The 21263-nt window shown below is 48.0% G+C and overlaps 2 protein-coding genes across 4 annotated transcripts in view; one reads left to right on the forward strand and one right to left on the reverse strand.

The window, feature by feature from the left end:
• Positions 1-704: 704 nt before the first annotated feature.
• IAH1 (isoamyl acetate hydrolyzing esterase 1 (putative)) lies at positions 705-9882 on the forward strand. Of its 2 annotated transcripts, none has more exons than XM_082307486.1 (6): positions 705-1066; positions 2811-2863; positions 3317-3465; positions 4280-4441; positions 7422-7540; positions 8263-9882. In XM_082307486.1, the coding sequence occupies exons 1-6, from the start codon at positions 986-988 to the stop codon at positions 8428-8430; spliced, it is 732 nt and encodes a 243-aa protein (XP_082163612.1). In that variant the 5' UTR covers positions 705-985; the 3' UTR covers positions 8431-9882. The 2 variants fall into 2 exon arrangements, with proteins under 2 accessions (XP_082163612.1, XP_082163611.1); XM_082307485.1 differs by lacking the exon at positions 705-1066 and adding an exon at positions 2047-2270.
• Positions 9883-10774: 892 nt separating this feature from the next.
• The window catches only part of ADAM17 (ADAM metallopeptidase domain 17), a 35957-nt gene continuing 25468 nt past the window's right edge, over positions 10775-21263 (reverse strand). Inside the window, exons 12-19 of one of the 2 annotated variants that reach the window (XM_082307560.1) lie at positions 20857-21056; positions 19717-19820; positions 18890-19024; positions 17794-17924; positions 16730-16808; positions 15465-15553; positions 14730-14786; positions 10775-12801 (exon numbers count right to left, since the gene is read on the reverse strand). In XM_082307560.1, coding sequence (XP_082163686.1) covers positions 12451-12801; positions 14730-14786; positions 15465-15553; positions 16730-16808; positions 17794-17924; positions 18890-19024; positions 19717-19820; positions 20857-21056 — 1146 coding nt within the window. In that variant the 3' untranslated portion in view covers positions 10775-12450. Of the gene's footprint in view, positions 12802-14729; positions 14787-15464; positions 15554-16099; positions 16299-16729; positions 16809-17793; positions 17925-18889; positions 19025-19716; positions 19821-20856; positions 21057-21263 lie in introns of those variants that run through there. The other variant, XR_014227744.1, reaches the window with a different exon arrangement.

A 21263-nucleotide genomic window follows, 5' to 3' on the forward strand; every position in this document is an offset into this window, starting at 1 on the left:
TTTGGGTTTGCATACGGTCAGAATCAAGCTTGCATATAATTTTGTTCCTATCAAGGAAGCAATTACCTGCGTGCTTGTATCTGCTTGAAGTCAAAGGGGGCTTGAACACATTTAAAATGGAGTCCATGTTTGCATAGCGGGGTTAACTGGAGCTTTAAAACTATGTATGCAGGCATTGCTGTTAACCGGACTTGATGAACAAAATCAGCTTCAAGCGAAGTCGGTGCTCGTGACCTGTAGCAGCTTGGAGCGCGGGTGGCTCCTGTGGCTGCTCCTGTGGCTATTCCTGTGGCTATTCCTGTGGCTATTCCAGCGGCAGGCGGCCCGTCCCTGCCTGGCCTGGGCCAAGCGAAACGGGGCATCGGAAACCGGTGAGCTGGGGTTATTGCCAAACAGTAAGTCATGCTGAAAAACGTCCACAGAAAGTGAGTTTTCTACAAAAGAACATTATCTTTCCCTTGTACGCACAACTTTTTTCCCCCCCTTTTTCTCAGCTGATTAAATTGGCACCTGATAATCTTTATAGCAGTATTACTCTATTATTAGTATTAGCAGGATTAGGGACGGCTTTCCTCCCCAGATTGTATGTTGTTAGCGAACTAAATAAGAGTATGAAGTCGGCTAAAGGAGATAATTGCCTTTTCTTAAAAAGGAAGCCTCTCTTTGGAACAGATAAAAATCTTACTTTTAAAATGACGCATGCTTTGTAAATGTGCTGCCAGCCGGCGCGAGGGGCGGGGTTACACGGCCGTGGGTCGGCTCGCCAGCGCCCGGCCGCCCCCGGCCCCGCAGGAGGGGGTGCCTCCAGACCAGTAATGTGCCTTTTACACCGCGGGGGAGCAATAAAACATTGGCGGTGCGGGAGCCCGAAGCCGGTTTTTAACGCGGACCGAAACCGGCGCCTCCCCCGAGCCGCGGCCGCGCCGCCTCCCGCCGCAGAGGAAGCGGCTCCGCCCCCGCTCCTGGCGGACGTCCGGCGGCCGCCATGGCGCTGGCGGAGGCGGGCGCCCGCGGGCGGCTGCTGCTCTGGCCCCGCGTCGTCCTCTTCGGAGACTCCATCACTGAGGTAGCGGGCCTGCGGCAGCCCCGCCTGCGGGCCCGGGGGGTCTCCACGCCGCCGTGGGCCCCCTCAGTTCCCGCCCGGAGCCCCATAAACATCCCCGTTCCTCCTGCCGGGAGCCCGGCGGGTGGCGGGGAGCGGCCTGGCACCGTGAGGCGGGAGGGAGACCGGCGAACCGGGGGTGCGGGCCGGCATGGTTGTGTCCCTGCTGGATCTCCCACGAGAGTGTTCCGGGAGCTTCCGCACCCGATGGTCTCCTATGAGATTTAGAGCCTTTTTGCAGAAATTCATGAAGTTCCTGTGGTAGAAATGGGGTCTGGTAAAAGTGTGACTTCTGGTATTTCGGCGGCAGTGGCATTTTCCAGGCAGGGAGGACAGCCCGTTGTCTGTCCTGACCCCCGCGCTCCTGCCTGCCCTGGCTCCCAGTGTCGAGTGCCCCGCCGCTGGCGTGACCCGTGAACCTCTCCTCTGAGGCGGTACCAGCGTTTTAGTGGTCGTTCTGGGTGCCGGCCTTCTGTTGGGTGGGTTGCACAGCGGAGTGGGTCACAGAGCTGCTCTGATGAAAAAAGATTTGGCTGAAGACAGAGGTTATCTTTAGTGGGAGATGGGGTGTCTAAACCAACTCGCTGTGCAGCTCTGGCTGGAGAGCTGTCTGGTGGAAAAGGACCTGGGGGTGTTGGTTGACAGCCGCCTGAACATGAGCCAGCAGTGTGCTCAGGTGGCCAAGAGGGCCAATGGCATCCTGGCTTGTATCAGGAATAGTGTGGCCAGCAGGACCAGGGAGGTGATAGTGCCCCTGTACTCGGCACTGGTGAGGCTGCACCTCGAGTACTGTGTTCAGTTTTGGGCCCCTCACTACAAGAAGGACATTGAGGTGCTGGAGCGTGTCCAGAGAAGGGCAACAAAGTTGGTGAAGGGTCTGGAGCACAAGGCTTATGAGGAGCGGCTGAGGGAGCTGGGGTTGTTTAGTTTGGAGAAGAGGAGGCTGAGGGGAGACCTTATCGGTCTCTACAACTACCTGAAAGGAGGCTGTAGCGAGGTGGGGGTCGGTCTCTTCTCCCTAGTAACAAGCAATAGGATGAGAGGAAATGGCCTCAAGTTGAGCCAGGGGATGTTTAGATTGGATATTAGGAAAAAATTCTTCACCAAAAGAGTTGCCAGGCACTGGAACAGGCTGCCCAGGGAAGTGGTTGAGTCTCCATCCCTGGAGGTATTTAAAAGACGGGTAGACATGGTGCTTGAGGACATGGTTTAGTGGTGGACTTGGTAGTGCTAGGTTAATGGTTGGACTTGATCTTAAGGGTCTTTGCCAACCTTAATGATTCCATGATTCTGTAAACAGGCAGAGCATTGTAACAGGGAGGATGGCGCAGCAGTGGGAGTAAGGAAAAGGGATTAATTTTTCCACTACTTTCTAGTAGAGGTGGGTGTCGAACTGGACTCTGAAGCAGCGTGTGCAGAGAGGGTTTTTGAGAGGTGCTCGCCAAAATGAAACTAGAGCTTGACAGCAGTCAGTCTCAATTACGAAGGGAGCACAGTGTCCATCCCTCTAGACAACCTCTGATGCCGGTTGTCTGTCGAGGTTAGCCTCTGCGGGGACAGGGCAGGCTGGGAGGGAGGAATCGCTGCCACAGCAGTGCCAGAGGCCGCGCACGAAGAGCTTCTGAGGAGGGAAGGTGCTGGTGGTGGGAGCGACCTGCTGGGGAGCAAGTGCTTCCAGTGAGGGTCTAACCGTGTTCCTTGCTTTCAGTTCTCCTTCCAGGAAAATGGCTGGGGGGCATCCCTTGCTGAGAGACTGGTCAGGTAAGAGCTTAAATTTCAAAAGCAATTTCTGGCATGTAAGAAGTCGTGCAGCTTTTCTAAAAGAAAGCCAACACAAGCTAATATTTAATGTATATTTATTTATTAACATTTATATCTTTATTGAAGTGGAACTGCCTTAGTGGTGACCTGCCCAGTACTGGTGGAAAAACGTATTGAGTGTTTCAGAGCTTGAGTGGAAAGAAAAAATCCATAGTGATTGTCAAAATTGTTGTTCTGGTTTCATAGTTTAAGTGACAGGTAAATACTACGCATGCAATCTGTGGGTGCACCTTCAAAACATAAAGTTATAATCCCACTGAAAACTCCTGTGACTTCTCGTTGTTTCTGAGAGGGACGGAGACAGGTATCCTGGCAGAATGGTGCAAAACTCCCCAGGTTTTGTTCTGCTGGGCAGAGGCGCGATGTTCTTTTTGATATGTGTCTTTGTTTCAGAAAATGTGATGTTGTGAACCGTGGGCTCTCAGGGTACAACACCAGGTGGGCTAAATTGATCCTTCCAAGACTGATCAGTAAAAGTACTGGTGCTGAGAATACTGTTGCGGTTACTATTTTCTTTGGAGCCAATGACAGTGCTTTGAAAGGTACGGTAGCTTTCTTTTTTTTTCTGTGACCTGTTCTCTTAAGACAGTTTTACAGTTTAGCAGAAAAGGCAGAATGTTACATAGACTTTTCCTGCCACTTCTCTATGAAGCAGTTGCCCTTTTTTCATTTTTACAGTGGATTGTTTTCAATCATTTTATTTGTATTTAAACCATACAATGCCTTCTATTTCTCTCCCTCTCACCAACTTTTAATATTAAATTTCAAGGTGCTCAAGAATTAGTCGTATATCCATCACCTAAAATTGGAGTTGGGCATTTAGCTGATTTTTCTGCTTTCAAAGCAGTCTGATGGGGTTGAGGAAATGAGGGAAGGTAGCATTTGGATTCTTGGTAAGATAAGCATAGCAGCACGCAGAGCTAGTCTAATCAAAATGATAACCTCAAAGGACTGTCTGTATGTCCATGGGAATTTTGAAATTTTTCTCTGCATTCAAGAGAGTGAAAAATCTTAGCTTTTGTTTCAAGTGAAGTTTGAGGTGATTATGTGATCTAATACTAAGATACAGAGTTGCAAGACAAAGCATCTTTGAAAAAAAAAAAAAGAAGGTGATTTCTTTTCCCCTGTCCCTCATTTGTATTAGTTGGAAGCGCTGTGTTTAAACTCTCAATTTGTCTGCTTTGGATATTGAGGAACAGCATTTTCCCATGACACCTTCTGAATCAATGGTTGAGGCGAACTGCGTACTGAAAATGAGTGCCCACATTCATACACTGTGTAAAAAGCGTGTTATGTTGTGTAATGAATCTGTAAGCAGTTTAACGTCGCTGATGCGTGTGCTTCATCCCCTAACAGATCTGAACCCTAAGCAACACGTTCCTTTGGAAGAATATGCTGCAAACTTAAAGAGCATGATACAGTATCTGAAGTCAGTAGACATCACTGAAGACAGGATCATTTTGATAACGCCGCCACCTCTTCAGGAATCAGCTTGGGAAAAGGAGTGTCTCGCCAAAGGTAAAAGAACGATATGGATGGGCAGGATTTCTGCATTTTACCGGCAGAGTGTAAGTAAGTTGCTGATCCCAGGTTCAGAGAGGATTAGCTTCATGCTTGTACCAGATTGCAGTTGTCTTCCGTGAGTTGATGGAAAAGGACTGTTAGCTGTTTTGCTAAACAGCTTTTGGATAAGCTTGTGGAGTAACTACCAACTAATTAGTAACATCCTTTTGAAAGTGCTGATTGATCTATTCGTGCGTAAAACTGACAGGAGTGGCTGCTCTTTGAGAACGTGGGTTTTGCCGAGATGTCCTAGCAGCTTCCAAAATAACATGAATAATGAAAGATATTTTGGCATTGTGTGCTTTAGAAAATTTTATAATAGTCCCAGCATATTTCACATCTATTTGGATAAGCGGTAATATCCTAGCCAGGTTTATTTTAAATTTAAAAAATCCCCAGAGAATATCATATTCTAAGGATGCTAATAAACGTGCCCAAAAAAGAAGCAAAAGGTGATTAAATGATTTCTCATTACATTGTTCAGGCTAACTCTAAAAATAGAGACATAACAGCAGCGCTTACTTCGTGTTACTCAGCTGGTGGAAATTGCCATAATCCCACGGACTGCAGCAGGGACAGTTTGTACCTCCTGAGAGCATGTCCTCTTTTCCATTTGGACAGCTTGTCCAGTTCTTGCGCATTTATAAGAGACTTTTGAGTTAGATTCAGGTGAACACAGAGCTGTCACCTTAGTATTTGCAAGGTTTTCTCAAATTTAGGTGGTATTGCATATCCTGAGTTGTGTACTCAATCAGAGCAGTAACATTTTGAAGATGACCTCATGTTTAAACTGCATTAAATTAGGCTGTTATTGGATGACTTTCCATTCAGGATCTTTGGTGTGTGGCAGTGGTCGCTGTGCAAAACAGATTTTGGACTATATGGGCTTTCGGTCTCATCCAGCAGGGTAGTTTTTATATTTCAGTTGGAAAAGGGGAGAAAGTCCTAGAGAAATACTCACAAATTGTGTAAGACAGTAGCAGGTCAGACCAAACACCAGACACGGCCAGTACTGTGTATGTGGCAGTGCCTGTGGTCCTTGGGGAGGGCGTAAGGGATAGGTCAGGCACAGAGCAGCCTTTCCTGCTGTGTGTGCCCAGCTCTTGCTAAAGCTGCTACAGCCACCGTTTGCAAAACATACGCTCGTGTTGTCCTTTTGAAGATTTGTTATTCGAGCACACCAGGAATGCTGCTTATCTGGCTCCTGGCTATCAAGTAACACTTTTAAAATGATGTTTGTTAGTTCATTTTTTGTCTTAAAGCTATCCTTTTTATGGGGGAGGGAGGGAGGAAACTTGCTTTTACAGCGTTGAATATCCTAGCATCTGTCTAAGAGATTGCTGTCTAGGGATGGAACAAAAGACAGGGTCATCTCAGATGGTGGACCACAGATAAAGTATTGTGGGCCCAGTAAGCAGCAATATCAGATCATCTGCCCTCAGCCAGTATCCAGGAGAAATGTTCTGCTTATTTCTAGTTTTGTCAGATAGATATCAGAGCAAGAGAGAGATGTGAAACATGAGGGTGATGATGTTCACAGAACATTCATCCAGGCATGAAAAGAGGCACGAAAAGAAACTCGGCTTCCAAATGAGAGTGGGAGATAGAGTCAAAGCCCTTACAGAGCCCTTGACAGAGCTGCTCTTCATCGTCTGTATAGCCGTCATTTCATTGCAGAAGGCAATTGGGTTGGTCAAGCACTATCTGGCTTTGCTAAATTTGTGATGATAGTTCGTTCCTTGTCCTTCCTGTGTTTGGAAATGAATCCCAAGAGGAGGTAGCTCCACTGTCTTTTCCAGCACTGTGGTGAGGCTGAGTGATTGACAGTTCCCCAGGTCCTTTTTCTTGCCTTTCTTAAAAATGGGTGTAATGTTAACCTTCTCCCAGTCACCGTGGGTCTCCCGTTAGCCATGAATTTCTGTAGGTGGTAGGTGTTGGCCTCACCAATGCAACAGGCAGCTCCTTCAGCCAAGTCCCGCCCACCCAGATACATCTGCCATCTCTGAGTATCCCCGAACCCATTGCTCCCCACTGTTGGCTGTCCTCCTTCCCAAGCTGAGTGGGTACATGCAGAGGTCGGGGTAAATCACTAGGTTGCCTCCTCAGTCCTTCAGAGGACCCCCATATTCCCTGAGCTTCCTTTGGCAGCTGCTCGTCACTCACAGACCCAGCACGTTGAGAGCAGGCATGTGTTTGTGTGGCAGCGTGAGGAAGTGGGAATCATCAGATGCAAGGAGGGAGTAGAGGAGGAGATGATGAATTGCGTTATAGGTTCCATTAAAAAAAAACAAACAAACAACATCATAACTTAATAATATCCTGCCCCAAAGTTTCACTGTGGTCTGTACAAAACTGCTGGCTTACAGTAGCTGGCACTGAGCACATACTGAACGTCCAGCTCCCAGTGTAACTGCGCGCACAGGCGTAGCAGTCGCGAGCGCTAATAAAGCTTTGCGCCTCAATGTACCCCAGTTTCAGCAGCACGTTACAATGCAGATGGTAAATGTCTGATGTCATCCAGGAAGCGGAAAGCAAGCTTGTAAACAGATTTACAGTTACTTCACTCTATTCTAGTAGCAGGCACATGAAGAGTTTTAAGTCTATGCACTGATTTCACCTGAAGCTTGACAGAAGGCGAAAGCTGTGAGCAGCACAGAAATAAGCATTGTGCCGTGTGCTTTTTGCCATTGCCTCTCTCGCCTGTTACACATCTGTTAACAAGAAACATATTTTCAAATGCCTCAGAAGGTGCCCTGAAAGAGACTAAACGAGCTATAGCTGCCATCCACTTAAATTGAGGTGCTTTGGATTTGGTTTGTAATCTGTTCTGTCTGCTGGTGTAACAAACTGATACGCATCATGTGTGCCACAGAAGACAGAAATCAAGCTGTTGCAGTCATGATTGCTAAATGTTTTCTTCGTGTCTGATTGATAGGTGACAAATTAAATCGCCGCAATGCCACCACTGGGGAATACGCCCAGGCCTGTGTTCAGGTAGCTAGGGACTGTGGAACGGATGTACTCGACCTCTGGACGCTGATGCAAAAAAATCAGGTATGATGTCATGAGAAAGACTTTGAAACTGCCATGAATTGTGGAATGCATAGTTTAGCATAGAGGAACCTGTAGTGGTGCCTTATCACTGAAATGATACAAAATGTATCCAAATCATGTTTTGGGGAAGGAAAAAAGTAACCCAGAATGCTTCATGCTGGGCTGTGAGAAATAAAGCTTAATACAACCTGACCGTTACATTTGGTTAGCAGATGTCCCCTGGGTGCATTGCATGTAAATCACCTTTTCCTTGGACTTTGAATCATGGAATGGTTTAGGTTGGAAGGGGCCCCTGGAGGCACCTAGTCCTGCCTCCTGCACAGCGTTGGGCTCACTTCAAACTTCGATCAGGTTGCCTGGGCACCTTGGTGACGCTTCTGACCAAATACCCAAACTCGTCCACGTGACAGAGATTGCAGACCGTCCGTAAGCAGGTAGCTCCAGTTCGGACCCTGAATCTTTCTCTTTCCAGCACTCCCTGGTGCAGTAGACTGTTCAGTAGTGCAGTAGACTCAATATTTTGATTGCATCACTTAATCTTTTCCTGATGAATAGCAGTGCCTTTGGCCATCAGAACATTCTCTTAATATTTTAATACAAACAGTGAAAAATAAAACCAGTATAGATACCAGCTGGCTTTGAAGAACGTACGTAAAAATTACTCCAGACCTTCTATTTGCAACCAGCAAATACATTGATACAAGGTTTTAACCTCCCCGTAGGATTTCTCCTCCTATTTGTCTGATGGGCTCCATTTATCAACAAAAGGCAACAGCTTTCTAGCAGCACAACTTTGGTCACACCTGGAAAACAAACTGTCTGCTCTTCCTTCTCTGCTTCCTTATTGGCGTGACGTGGACCATACGAACCCCGAGGCCAGTCTTCGGTGAGATCCCCTGCAGCCGCGAGCCGAAGCGGCCGAGCCTGACCACGCCAGGCTGGTGACAAACAGCAGCGCGCTGCAAACGCTGCGTGCTTTGGGAACAGGGGAGCGAGGGGTCCCCTGCCGATACTCTTCCGTGTCCCCTTCCCTCGGTCTCTGGGAGAATAAAGATGAGACCGCTCCGGGTGTGTCGTGGGGTGGTTTGTCTGCATGCTGCTTGTGCCGGTGGTTTGAACGTCTGTGGGGACGAGCTCCTCTTTCCTTGCAAGACTTGGAGGAAGATGGGAGTCTCAGCTGCCCTGTGCCCAAGGGACAGAGGCTGCCCTGAGGAGTTCCTGGCCTAGCTGAGCTTTGGGGACTAGGCCTTGGTTAATACCATCTACTGGCTTGAAACACCTAGGAGGCAGCAGGGTGGAGTTTGTTAAGAGCCATTAATGTCAGTCCAGATTAATTTATTTGGCTGTAATAGAGCAGTAAATGCAGTTATCTATCTGAGCTTTAGCAAGGATTTTGATAGTGATGTGTTGTAGTTCAGAGCGGGGTTTTAAAGTTTAACAACTTGCTTTGGCACCAGCAGCAGCTTCTTGCATGTAGACACAGATTTCAAAGCAGTGCATGATTCTGGGCAGCATAAAACTGGCAATGCACGTGCTCATTGTGAGAAGTTTGGATCTTGAAGAAACTACTGGACAGGTGTGCATCTCTGCTGACAAAGCTGCGTCGTGTAATTTGCCGTGAAGTTCAGGAGACATTTCAAGCGAGCTTTGGCCTTCACCCATAATTTAACAACTAACTGATGTAATAGATGCATACTGCATGCTATGTATAGTTTTTGGCCAAGAGAACACAATTAAAGTACAAAACTACCTTTACAAATTGAAAAAAAAAAAATGCCTGAAACCTAGATGAAATTCAACAAGCATGGAAAAAAAGTGGTTTGGGAAATAATGGGCTAGCCAGCTAACAGAAGAAATGAGAATACTACTGCACCATGGATTAAAGAGAAATAAATAGCGTATCACCGCAACTCAAGACCCCCACATAATTCTGGGCTGTATGAACAGTTACGTTGGCCCAAAGCAGGCGAGGCCAACAGGTGATGTATTGATTACGCATGGGGTGAGACAGAGGCTGATGAGAGAGCACCACGCTGTCCTGCTTTGTTAGCGCCACGAGGCTGCCTTTGCTTCACTAAATAACTAAGACAAGTTGGCCAAGACCTGTCATCGGCGATGCAATAGTGGTATAAACTGGGGCGTAAGTAGTTATTTTTTCATGTGACTGGAGCTAGACGAGAAGCTGGTTTGATTTATAAATATTTATGAATATTAAACTGGACTGTCCTTTCTGTAATAAATGCTTACAGTAAAGACTGGCTGAACAGCGGAAGGGGCTCCCTGCGGATCTCCCTGCGTTAGATGTTGTGAACAAACGGCAAGTACAGATTTCACAGTTTCTGGAATACGGCTCAGGTTGGGGGATGGATTCTGTGATTTCCAAGGCCTGCTCCAAGCCTCTATTTTCATGCTCCCAAGCACCTGCCACTGCCTGGTTTTCATCTGGGACGTAATGCCCTTGGTGCTGAGAACACGCGCATTTGCTACCTAAAAAGGCATTTGAGCACGCAGCCATGCCCTAGATAAGAATTTCACTGTCAGAACTGACCATACAAAGCTGGTGAAGGGTCTGGAGCACAAGGCTTATGAGGAGCAGCTGAGGGAGCTGGGGTGGTTTAGTCTGGAGAAGAGGAGGCTGAGGGGAGACCTTATTGCTCTCTACAGCTAGCTGAAAGGAGGCTGTAGCCAGGTGGGGGTCAGTCTCTTCTCCCTAGTAACAAGTGATAGGATGAGAGGAAACGGCCTCAAGCTGCGCCAGGGGAAGTTTAGGTTGGATAATAGGAAAAATTTCTTCACTGAGAGGGTAGTCAGGCACTGGAACAGGCTGCCCAGGGAAGTGGTTGAGTCCCCATCCCTGGGGGTATTTAAAAGAATGTGTAGACATGGCCCTTAGGGTACAGGGTTTAGTGGTGGCCTTGGCAGTGCTCGGTTAACAGTTGGGCCTGATGATCTTAAAGGTCTTTTCCAATCCAAACGCTTGTATGCTAATCCACAGGACACATGGCAAGACCAGCTCCCTCCCCGGTAGGGAGCGGCGTGCCCCCACGGGTGCAGAGCTGCCCTGCGGATGCTCAGGGTCTGGCCTCCACAGCAGCAGGTTTCAGAGGGGAGCAGTGAGAAATAGCTGGCTCAGGTCTGGCCACATGCCACACTTTTAACTCAGGATTTGACAATTAATGAAGGACTGCACAGAAACAGCTCTTATTTAACTGTTTTGTGTTTTTTTTTTTAATATAAAAAGCTTTTATTGTATTGGGAATTAAATTAACTCCTCACACATGTACTTTGCACGGAATCAAAAAAAGAAAACCCAAACAAAGGAAAAAAAACAAAGTTCAAAACCAGTATATAAAACACAAGAGCTAGTCAGATAGGAATACCATAAGGCACACGTTCAAGTATTAGTGTAACAAGTATCCTGGGGTGGGGAGGAGAGGCGGGTACTCCCACCGTCCTTTCGGCACGGGGGTTTCCTTTCCCTCACATTTAAAATCACAAAGGCTTTCCGCAGCTGCGGTTCCCCTGTGGCCGAGCGCAGCCCTGTAACAGTTCCAATGGCTCTACCGTTGGTCGCGTTTTATGTCAGTTTTATCAACGGATTGGTACAGGAGAAAACAGATGCAGAATTAAGGTGCTGCGTTGCTGTCACGACAGTTGCTCTGCGACTGCACTGTGTCAGTCCCAATGCTCACGTACAGTCCCAGTCCCAGCTCACCTCACGGATCTCCAGGTGTATCAAATTAGAGGACACCATTAAATGACCAACTTTTAACATCCCATTGTACTACCGGTGTGGGAATTCGAATTTGTGAAGTCTCCTCCTTATACTTGCCCTGTAAGTTTAACAAAGGTTTCTTTCTTTTTTGATTAAATTCACACTTGTTTTTAAACAAATGCCCCCCCTGCAATGGAGGAATTTTTTCCCCCCATTTATTTACGCAGTAGGAGCTTTGAAAGGCCACACAGACCACAGCAAACTGAGGCTCAGCTCTTTGACCACCTGAACAATACTGTTACCCATTTCAAAATAACATTCGGAGAAACATCTCTGCACCGAAACAACCGCTGCGAACAGCTACTTAAAACAGTCCTCATCGCATAAATGATTTCTCCACTTGCACTCCTTTCTCCTACCAGACACCTGCGACACACACGCCTCAGAGCAGAGCGGGAAACTCCCAACGAAAGCCCTTCTCTGCAGCGGAGACACGACGGCGAGACAACCGCACCGCTAGAGGCAAAACAGTTTCATGCTAGAGGAGCATTTCCATGCATCGTATAAGGCTTAACAGCCCCTGCGTGACCCCTTTATTTCTATTTATTTTGAAGCTGTACATCTTAAGCTTCTGGATTCCAATTATGCATCTTCATTTTTCAGACTGTTATTTTTATCTATCTGTTTCATGACTCTCATTCTGTTCTCGAGGCACCTTTTTAGGCTGTTGCTTACACGTACCTTAAATTGCTAAATTATTTACCCTATATGGAACATACTGCAGTGTTTTCATTTTGTTTTTAAAAGCCCCTTTTGTCTGTCAGTGCTGTCAGACTACAAAATATTGAATTATAAAAAAGGCAGATATACACCATCCAATATCCAGCAGGATATTCAGTTTTGCACCACAGGTTGAAGGAATTGTTAAAGGTCAAGGAAATAGAAAAACAAATCCAAAAAGCTTCAAAAACAAGCCAGTTTTAGTTTGGATTTTCCTTTTTAAAAGATATAATGCTCTGATAAATGTAATTTAAGGAAGGTCATACACATGACCAGCATCTGCAGTAGGTCACTTCCTTATTTCTCCCACTCCCTCACAAAAATATATATACATATATTTATATTTATATAAATGAAATGGTTTTAGATCCTCGTTTTGCAGACACACGTCATACATTTAGAAGGCAGCAAGACACTAGCATTCTGTTTCTTTGCTGTCCACCCGGTTCTGGCGCTGTAGTTTAAAGGACGAAGCTTTCTCGCTCCGAATGACAGGATGGTCCGTCAAGTCCTCAAAAGATTTGGCGGCCGAGCTGCTATTTGGGAAAGGGTCCTTCTCAAACCCGTCCTCGTCAATGTGAGAGTCAGTGCTCGGGTCCTCTTGAATGGTGTCCATTCTTTGGTGGTCCTGTTTCGGCGCCGCGGCGACAGCGGGCACGGCCGTGATGGGCTGCAGCGGCTGGTGCCGGCTTGTCGACTGCGCCGCGGGGAAGGGCTTGATGATTCGAACGGAGGCCGAGTCCAGGCTGCTGAGCATCTCCACGTTCTGCAAGACACCAGCAGCCAGGTCAGTGGGAGAAGCAACCAGGATCTAGTGCAGGGTTCAGTTTTTGCGCTGTTTTCAAGAGAAACAGGCAACAGGCACCTTCCGAGGAGCACCCACGCTTGTTAAGAGCCGTTTCAAGGCTACTGCGTCCTCCCCTCCGCTCCCAGCAGAGCTGTGCTGCCTGCCCTCACGCCGCCACAGGCTACCCTGCGCCAGCCAGGCTGAACCCACTGCACCGCGCTGGAAAAGGAGTTAAGATTTTGGCTTTCACGGTAGATTTATGCTTACTTACGAGCAAGGGAACATCCAACAGAAATGATTGTCTTCTCTTGTTCTCAAGAAACCCAGCTACGCTAAGCACTAAAGGCAGAGAGGCCTTTTTCTCTCTGCTCTTTCCTTCCCCACACAAGGCACCACGGGTGACAGCCGCACTGGGACAGAGCTGACGACTCAGCCCCACCTCCCCTGGGGCCCAACGCTGCTTTGGCAAAACCTGGGGCTGGAGATGCAGGGTCCAGGCAGACGGCACGGAGAGCTCAGTGCAGGGAACCGGTCAGAAGTACAGCTCATCCCACCCTTCCAACCTGGAGAGTTCCCCGTTCCACGTGCAAGAAGTTGCACTGAACGCAGGGTCAAAGACCAGAGGGGGACCACTGATCACACCCAAATTCTGCAACCCAGATTAAATTAAAGCCCGTTGATTTCTGCTTCTATTCAAGCACAGTTTGGAAGATATCCAGAGATTTCTGGGGGTACAAAAATCGCCACGAACCTTAGTAGATGCTAATGCTGGGCAGGATGAAACGTTTACCTGCTACCAGTACCGCATTTCCCAACCGCTCAATCCTCAGCGGAGCCAAATGACACCACATTTGTTTGTTAAACTGTTGCTGGTGCAAGGAGCTCGTCAACTATACCCGTGCTCTGTTGCTACACCCGCTTCTGGGATTTTCTTGATTGAATTCAGGTATAAAGCCCTAAGGTGACTCTTCTTACAGTGTTCAAGACCAGCTACGGGGGACTTGAACTAAGATCACCTCCAGTTACATCAGAGTAGACGACAGAGGCAATCTGCCTCAGCGGTTCTTGACTTCAGTATGCTTCCCCCAGTGCTTGTACAGGAGCTCTGCAAGGTTTTTTCCCCCGCTCTCGTTACAAAATGACATTTCCTTAATTGAATGTTTCAGTTATTAATAAGAATTGGGTTGTCAAAGCACTGGGCAGGACACCCAGAAAATCTACATCAGAAGGTGCCCTGTGCTGGACTGTACTTAAAATTTATCTAGGCACTTTTTAGCTCTTCATCTCTCTCAACTCGGAATCTACAAGGCGAGAAATGTCACTGACAGATCCCTCACCCTGAGGCCAGCTCTCCCACAAGCAACTGGAAAGCTTTAGCCCATCTGGCCACTAGAAGCTGACTCCTGCAAACAACCATTCTGCAAAGACGCCACATTTTGCAGAGATTTTTCTGCAGCGTCGCCCCGCCGAGCCTTGTGCTTGGTTGACACCACTTGGCTGGGAACGAGCGGTCTGTGGTTGACGCTGCCGAATGACCCGTGCCAAGGGGACCCCGTACACAGGCGCCCGCTGCGCGAAGCGGTGCCCCGCAGAGCGGAGCGGCTTCCTGCCCCGGGAGCTGCGGCTGCTGCAAGAGAGCTGCTTTGTCAGCAAGGTCAAGGCACAGCTCTTACAGGAAGGAAGAATCAGACCCCGCCAAGCTGCAGCGCTTGATATATCGAACACAGGCATGCTCAAGAAAACGTAGTTTCCCTCAAATTGATTCATCCATCTGCAGCGAGAGGCACGGGGCTCCAGGTCTGTCTGTTATCACTGCTTTGATAAATACTCTGCACACCCCAGAGGTTCAGATTTTCTAATACACATTGGATGGCTTTCTGCCAATTCATATTCAGACAGCAACTTACACTGGGGCAAAACAGGGACTTGGTGTTCTCCTCGTACTGCTTGTCCAATTTCTTGTCCTATTGGAAAACAAACAAACAAAAGCAAACCAAAACATGCACACACAAAATAAGAAAGTTAGTTTCCCAGTTGCAAAGTCCCTGTCCCCATTTCCCTGCAGGAACACGGCAGGGCGTGGGGCTCTTGCCCCTTCCCCTACCTCCCGTGCCTTCCCACCCGTCCCAGGAGCGCTCCTGGCCGCGGCAGCCCTCTGCTCGAACCCCACGCTGCTGCCAGCATCGCACCACGTGCCTGCGCTCTCCGTTGCCGTGAGCTCTCGCCCTTTACCCATCCAACCAAGCTCGACCAAGACCACTTCCCACTCTGCGTCTCCCCACAAAAAGTGGGTGTCTTATTCCTTAGCAGGGCTTTAGAAAACTTTGACTCTAATTAAAGTTACCAAAATTATACTTGAGTAGAACTGGGGAGGCAGAGGTAGAAAATCTGCCTAGGGAAGAATAGGAAGGGCTCCAGGGAACAGTCATGGGAGCACTGGGCCTGCCAGAGCCCGGCAGAGTTCAGCAGGAGTTTTGCCTACCGAAGGCGCAGTAAGTCTTACACATGCTGGATTCCCCCCCCGGGCTTTGCTAAGAGCTTCCCATCACCTTCTCCCACAGACGTCTGCCATTTCACGTCTGAAAGGGGTCCTCTTACAGCTCAATCCAACAGAGCAGTCATCTCAAAGAGAGCTTACTCACCACGCAGTGCACAAGGATGCTGAGAGGAATCCAAAAAAGTAAGGAGAAGACAAGCACAGAGCCCACGATATTGTCCGCTAGGAACTTCCCTGTGAAAGCAGTTCAGATCTGTTAGCTACCTGCCAAACACTGTGTCACGAACACACCCACCTGCCCCGTGCTGCAGCCACTGCTCGTGCAAGCCAAGCCACAGAATTGCTCAGAGAAGCACAGGCTGCAGGACGAGGCAAAGATAAAAGAAACTATACAATTTTAGAGAAGTGTATCCAGTATGTTAACAGTTTTTTCCCCTCTGTTCTTCTCTGATGAGAAATGCTGTCAGGCCGTAACATTTAATACGAGCTGACTGGGAACAGGCTATACTGCGTTAGCCAAGCTGCCCCCCTCAATTATACAAGACACACTGCGAGTCTGGTACAAAATTCTGATTTTACAGTCGAGTGATGACTACCTGCCTCCACAAACAAAATATATGAACGTCAAAGATATACAAACTTCCTCTACCTAGGCAAGCTAAAGAGCTTTAACAATTACTTAAGAAACAATTTTTTGACCCTAGAACTCAAGATGGCAAGCCCCAAACCCAGATAATTACGCTGTGTAGGCACAGCGTTACCGTGAGCATACGGAGCTACCCAGCCATTACGCAGCACCGGCTTATTAACAGGTTTTGTACGGTTCCAGTAACACAGAGCGAGGCGCTGGGGGGCTACGCTGGGGGGCACCCTGCTTGGACTGCGCAGCGGGGATCGAGACCGAGGAGGCCCACTCACAGCTGCCGGGCAGGGACTCGGAGCAGGCACACAGCTTGAGGTGCGTGACCTCAGTGGGTTTCTTAAATAAGAGAGAAACAAAGTTCTCCTCTCCCAGTCTGTTGACAGTTAAATCCCACCAAGAGGCCCACTCCATACTACAGCGAATCTATCTGAGCTCTAAAAAGACTGCCCGTTATTTACTTTTCTCTAATTGATCTACTTTTCTTGGTATTCAGACAAGAAGCTATCGTCTCCTTTACAAGCTTGGAAGATGCCTAGAAAATAACGGAGTGGAAAAATGCAAAGTGATCCCCCATCCTTTCAACTTTAAAAGGCAAGAGCAGTATTGTCAAGCTTTAGGCAAAAATATATTTATCTATATCAGAAACACAGCTACTAGCTGCCCTTGCATACAGGTGAATAAAACCCAGCCAGCTAACTCCCTCCGAGGCTTTAGAGGTTCATGTCATGAACGAAAAAAACCCCAAAGGATATGGTTACGTATCTTACCAAAAGTATTGATGCTGAGTTGGTCTATGAAATCCCAAAATCGTTCAATCACATCCTGTACTTGCTTCTCGCATTTACCCTGCAAAAGTAAACACTTACTTACACAACAATCCTGTGCTATTTAAGCGTAAGATGGAGAGGGAAGAAGATACAAAGATTATAATGAAATAAAAACTACAGCCACAGCAGCACTTGACTCACATTCTGAATACGGGTTTATGCTCATGCCCAGTAGCAGCGGTCCATTTTTACTGCCTTTATTTTTGGCAAAACAGTTTAAATTCTATTGCTGTCTGAAACAGATGAAATTTTAATGTCTGAAATCTGCAAAACCCGCCCCACCCTCACCCTATGTCAGGGGACACAAAACTGAAGCTTCTGGAGAGGTTTAAGCACCAGAAGGCCCAGTTCCCATTATCCACCGACAAGGCTGCAGCTCTCGGGAGCCCAAGGTTACAGACAGACAGACTCCCAGATCTGGCTGTGCTGGTTTAACACAGCAGACCACCGCTCTTTGAGTTCTGCCGGCAGAAGGGCTGGGGCGTGCCCTCCCGAACTCACTGCTGCCAACACCCAGTTTAGCTTCCACCGCTGGGGTCTGCAGTGACACGACTGTCCATGCAGCTGTACCACAGAAACGGTCGCTGCGTGCCAGCGGCCCACCAGCCGCCCTGCCGCAGCCTCGCTGCCCCCTTCATACACTGCCAGCTAGATTTGCACGCGATTGTTCCCTGACCTCTGTTATTTTAGTCAAAATTAATTGGGCTAACGTGAACAGCTGAAATAGCAAGCACTGCAAACCTTGCTGAGCTTACGGCAGCGCTCATTCTCCTCCTTCACACAAACTGCCGGCTGGCTGAGCTGTGGGGAGCAGCAACTAACTTCCATCTACAGCCTCAGACACCCTTTAATATTTACCCCGTGGAGAGGTACTTCCACAGTACCGCCCTGCCCAGCAGCACGTCAAGCTTTGGCTTCTCTTTACCAGCACAGTCCTCGTCACAGAGGACTCGCACACCCAGCCACAGAAGCAGAGCATGCAGCGCACATCTGGGAAAACTTACATTTGTATCGCAGAAGCCCACAGTGCAAGGCTTCCCCTTGCGCAGGAACAGGAACTGGTCGTTAGCGTCGACGTACGGTATGCACCTATCCTGCTCGTCCCGGCAGCACACCTTGCAGGAATTATCCGTTTCTGTAATAAAGCAACAAACTCATTCCTGGGCAGCACCAAGAGTCACCTGCAACCCGTAACCACGCAGATGCGTAACCCCACGTGTCCCCTGCTGACCCTGTTCCTGCCCGGCTTCCCCGTGGGGAAGGCAGGACTGTGCAAGTTGTCCGATCTCGGTTACTCTGATGACCAAGCCTGAAACTCAACCAGATGCCCTGGGAAAAATATTAGGGAGGGGACACAGTGGGACCAAGCTTTCCAAGTTGATACTCCAACACTGCAGGAATCTACAGGCAGGTGAAGAAGTTCCAAACATGTCCAAGACACAGATTTAAATATTTCTTGGACTTTGGGTCCTCTAGGCGCTCTTCTCCTTGGCTCTGCCCTCCATCTCAAACAGCGGGGCTCAGGGCACTTCCCTGCACTGCCCCTGTGAAGCCTTCCTCCTGCTCCCAGCTGCTTTACCTGATTTAAGAGCTGAGACAGAGAGCACGCAAGCAGCGAAGCTTACTGACAGAATTATATGACAGGCAGGTTTGCAGTAGCACGGGATGGGACTCGGGGATCCTATGTTCTCACGGGACTTTAACCTCTCTGAAATCTCTCTTTAACCACTTGTTGGAGGCTACCACTCCGCTGCCAGGTGCCTGGTCCAGAGGCTGGTTGGGATCTCTCTACAATCGGGGAACAGTCAGGCTTTCCCTCCCATCTGCCTGTGGTGGAGGAGGCAGGGGGTGGGAGATCCTTTAACCAGGGTGCCAGACCATAAGTCTCATCTTAATGTCTTCAAACCCAGACCGCTAGAGGACAAGAGAACATTTACATTTGTTTTCCAAACAGAAAACACTAGCCCTGAAAAACCAAGGCTTTGAACTTTTTCAGAAACCATAAACTCGGCCCTCCAACAGGCAAGCCCACAGCGAAGCCAGCGCTCTCCGAGGAGCAGAGCTGACGCATGCATTTCAGTCCAGTCCCACGTCACCCACCGTTGCACGCACATGACCGTAGGTTCTTCTCCCTCTCGCAGAAAGGGACGCACTCCCCATCCTTGCACTTCCCCATGTCCACGCAGACCGTGTCATCTGGAGCATTCCCGGGAGGGGGGCACTCGCTGCTGTTCCCTACAGACGGAGGTCAACAGGATGGGAGGACTGTGTTAGAGCAAAGGGCAGAGCGCCTGCGCGTGCAGAAGGAAAAGGACAATACAGGAAACCCAGACGCCTCCCAGGGGGGACCCCAAGAGCTTGTTCCTGACTTTGACCTGCAGGCTGCCTGCCCGCTCCTCCGAGAGGCAGCAACAGCTTTGGAGGCTTTCAACAACTCCGGCATCGTGGCACTCCAGCGACCAGGGAGTGGGCAGCAGAGCCTGGAGGTGCCATCAGCAAAGCAGGAGCTCTGACTTGACTCCTGGCCTCCAGGAAAGATTACGAGGAGGAAGTAAACAAGTGGGGAAGTGAAGCGAAGTTGCAGTAATTCCACCCTCTCTATGGCAAGACTCAGCTCATTCTTGTCTCTCCTCCCAGTGACACACCCTGTTTTGCTTTTTCTTTTTTTAAGGGAAAGAAAGGAAGGCGGCAAAAGAGAAAAAAAAAAAAGAAAAATCAACATTTTTCATGTTCTTCTGGGCAGTAAATCACCAAGTGACTCCTGAACTACAATGAAACTCATTATAGGGCAATTTCGTGATGCTTAACTGTTCTCTAAAATTACATGTACCGGATGAATAAAGGGCACTAGTTTGAAAGCGGATCGAACAGGACACAGCCTGGAGCGCTTGGCTAGCTGACGTAAAGGGGACAGAAACACGTCCTACCCGTGCAAAAAGACTCTCCTTTACAAGTGGCATTTATGGCTTCTTGGCATTTCTTCTGTGCACTTTCAAACTGGCAGCCTTTACAGCAGGGGCTGTTCCGATCACTGTGGAAAGATCAAAATGAAAGGAAGCAATTTTTTTTTTTAAAAAAATAAGTACAAGCATGACAAACCCAGGGAAAAAAACGATGTTTAGGAAAAAAAATAAAAGCTACTTCTTGGAGATTGACTCACTGATTCAAAACCCTTGCCCTCTCTACCCCTCCCATGACCATCTTTCTACACAGCCACTCACTCTTCATTTACCAAAGGTAAAAGCAGGTAGAAAGCACAACATATCGAGAGGCAACACAGGGATCCTTATATTTATTCAAGGCACCTGGCTCCCCTTGCTACTTGCTGTGCAACTTTGGACAAGATCTTCCACTGTTTTCTTCCCTGCGCATTCTTCCCCATTTGTCCTGAAAGGTTTACTACTCTTTATTCTGCGCTCTCTTTATTCTCTTTGTTCTGCATCTAATGCAAGGCGGCCCTTAGCACAAACACCGTCATTAACGCTGAGGGAATTTCTTGCTAAACAACAGGAGTTGCATGAGCTCTCTACTGTTACACACTGCAGAGCTGAACTCTGAAAAAACAGACTGGACACCGCATTGCAACAGGGCCACAAACACCCCAAAGAGCAACAACACTCATTGAGGGCAGTCACTGTGTTGTCTGCTCAAACACGTTTTGAAAATACCAGTATGTGATCCCAGTTTAAAGCCACCTTGCAATACAAGCAAAAATTGTATTTGCACAGGAAGTTTGCATAGGAAATTTTTAATATTAATTTTTTAATGCCTGAGTTTGCATAATAATAAATAATAAATTAATAATAATAATAATAACATCATCATCATCTTCACGTCTGTAGCTCATGGCAATTCTCAGAAAAAGTAACAGAATGCTATAAAAATTAATGTATGCAACAGTGCATGCACACAGCAGCCTTTCCTGGAATCCTTTATTGTCTTCGGCTCACACGTTTAGGCTTAAAGCCAGGAACCAGGTCTGTGACACTGCAGGTAGTTTTAGGAGCTTTCAGCCCAGCCCGTCGTTCTCTCCCGTATAAGAGAAGTTGCAGCTCATTTCCCCTTACCTGCATTTGGCACCGTCTTTCAGTTTACAGTCTGCAGAGCAGCAGGGATCAGCTTGTTGGTACAAGAGGCCAGGATCGCATTCCTCCCCTTCATCCACCCTGGAGTTCCCACACACTTTGTTGTTGCGCTCTTTGAAGCACTCCTGGGCCTTGATCTCTATGGTCCTATGGATGGATTTTTTGCTGCAGCTTGAGAACATCTAGAGAGTCACGAGGGGAAAGAGCAGCACTGAGGAGCGTACCTTTCTGTCAACAAGTGGCACCTAAGACAGCCTCAGCCTCCTTATGCCTCCAAATTCTGGTGTCTCAGAAAGCAGTTATTCCCTCTATACTGCCAGTTTGATACCTTGGAAAAATTTTAAGATGGGAAAATAACGGTTGGGTCCATAAAGGACATTGCTACGTTA

Source organism: Platalea leucorodia (assembly GCF_965183815.1).
Source record: "Platalea leucorodia genome assembly, chromosome: 3".
Taxonomy (NCBI): Eukaryota; Metazoa; Chordata; class Aves; order Pelecaniformes; family Threskiornithidae; genus Platalea; species Platalea leucorodia.

What these genes read in the sequence shown, in the direction of transcription:
- IAH1 (XM_082307485.1), top strand. Translation starts at nt 2,139, where the DNA reads ATGAGAGGAAATGGCCTCAAGTTGAGCCAGGGGATGTTTAGATTGGAT. An exon ending in TTGAGTCTCCATCCCTGGAG is followed by an intron (nt 2,271 to 2,810) that starts GTATTTAAAAGA and finishes CCTTGCTTTCAG; the next exon opens with TTCTCCTTCCAGGAAAATGG. An exon ending in AAAGGAGTGTCTCGCCAAAG is followed by an intron (nt 4,442 to 7,421) that starts GTAAAAGAACGA and finishes TCTGATTGATAG; the next exon opens with GTGACAAATTAAATCGCCGC.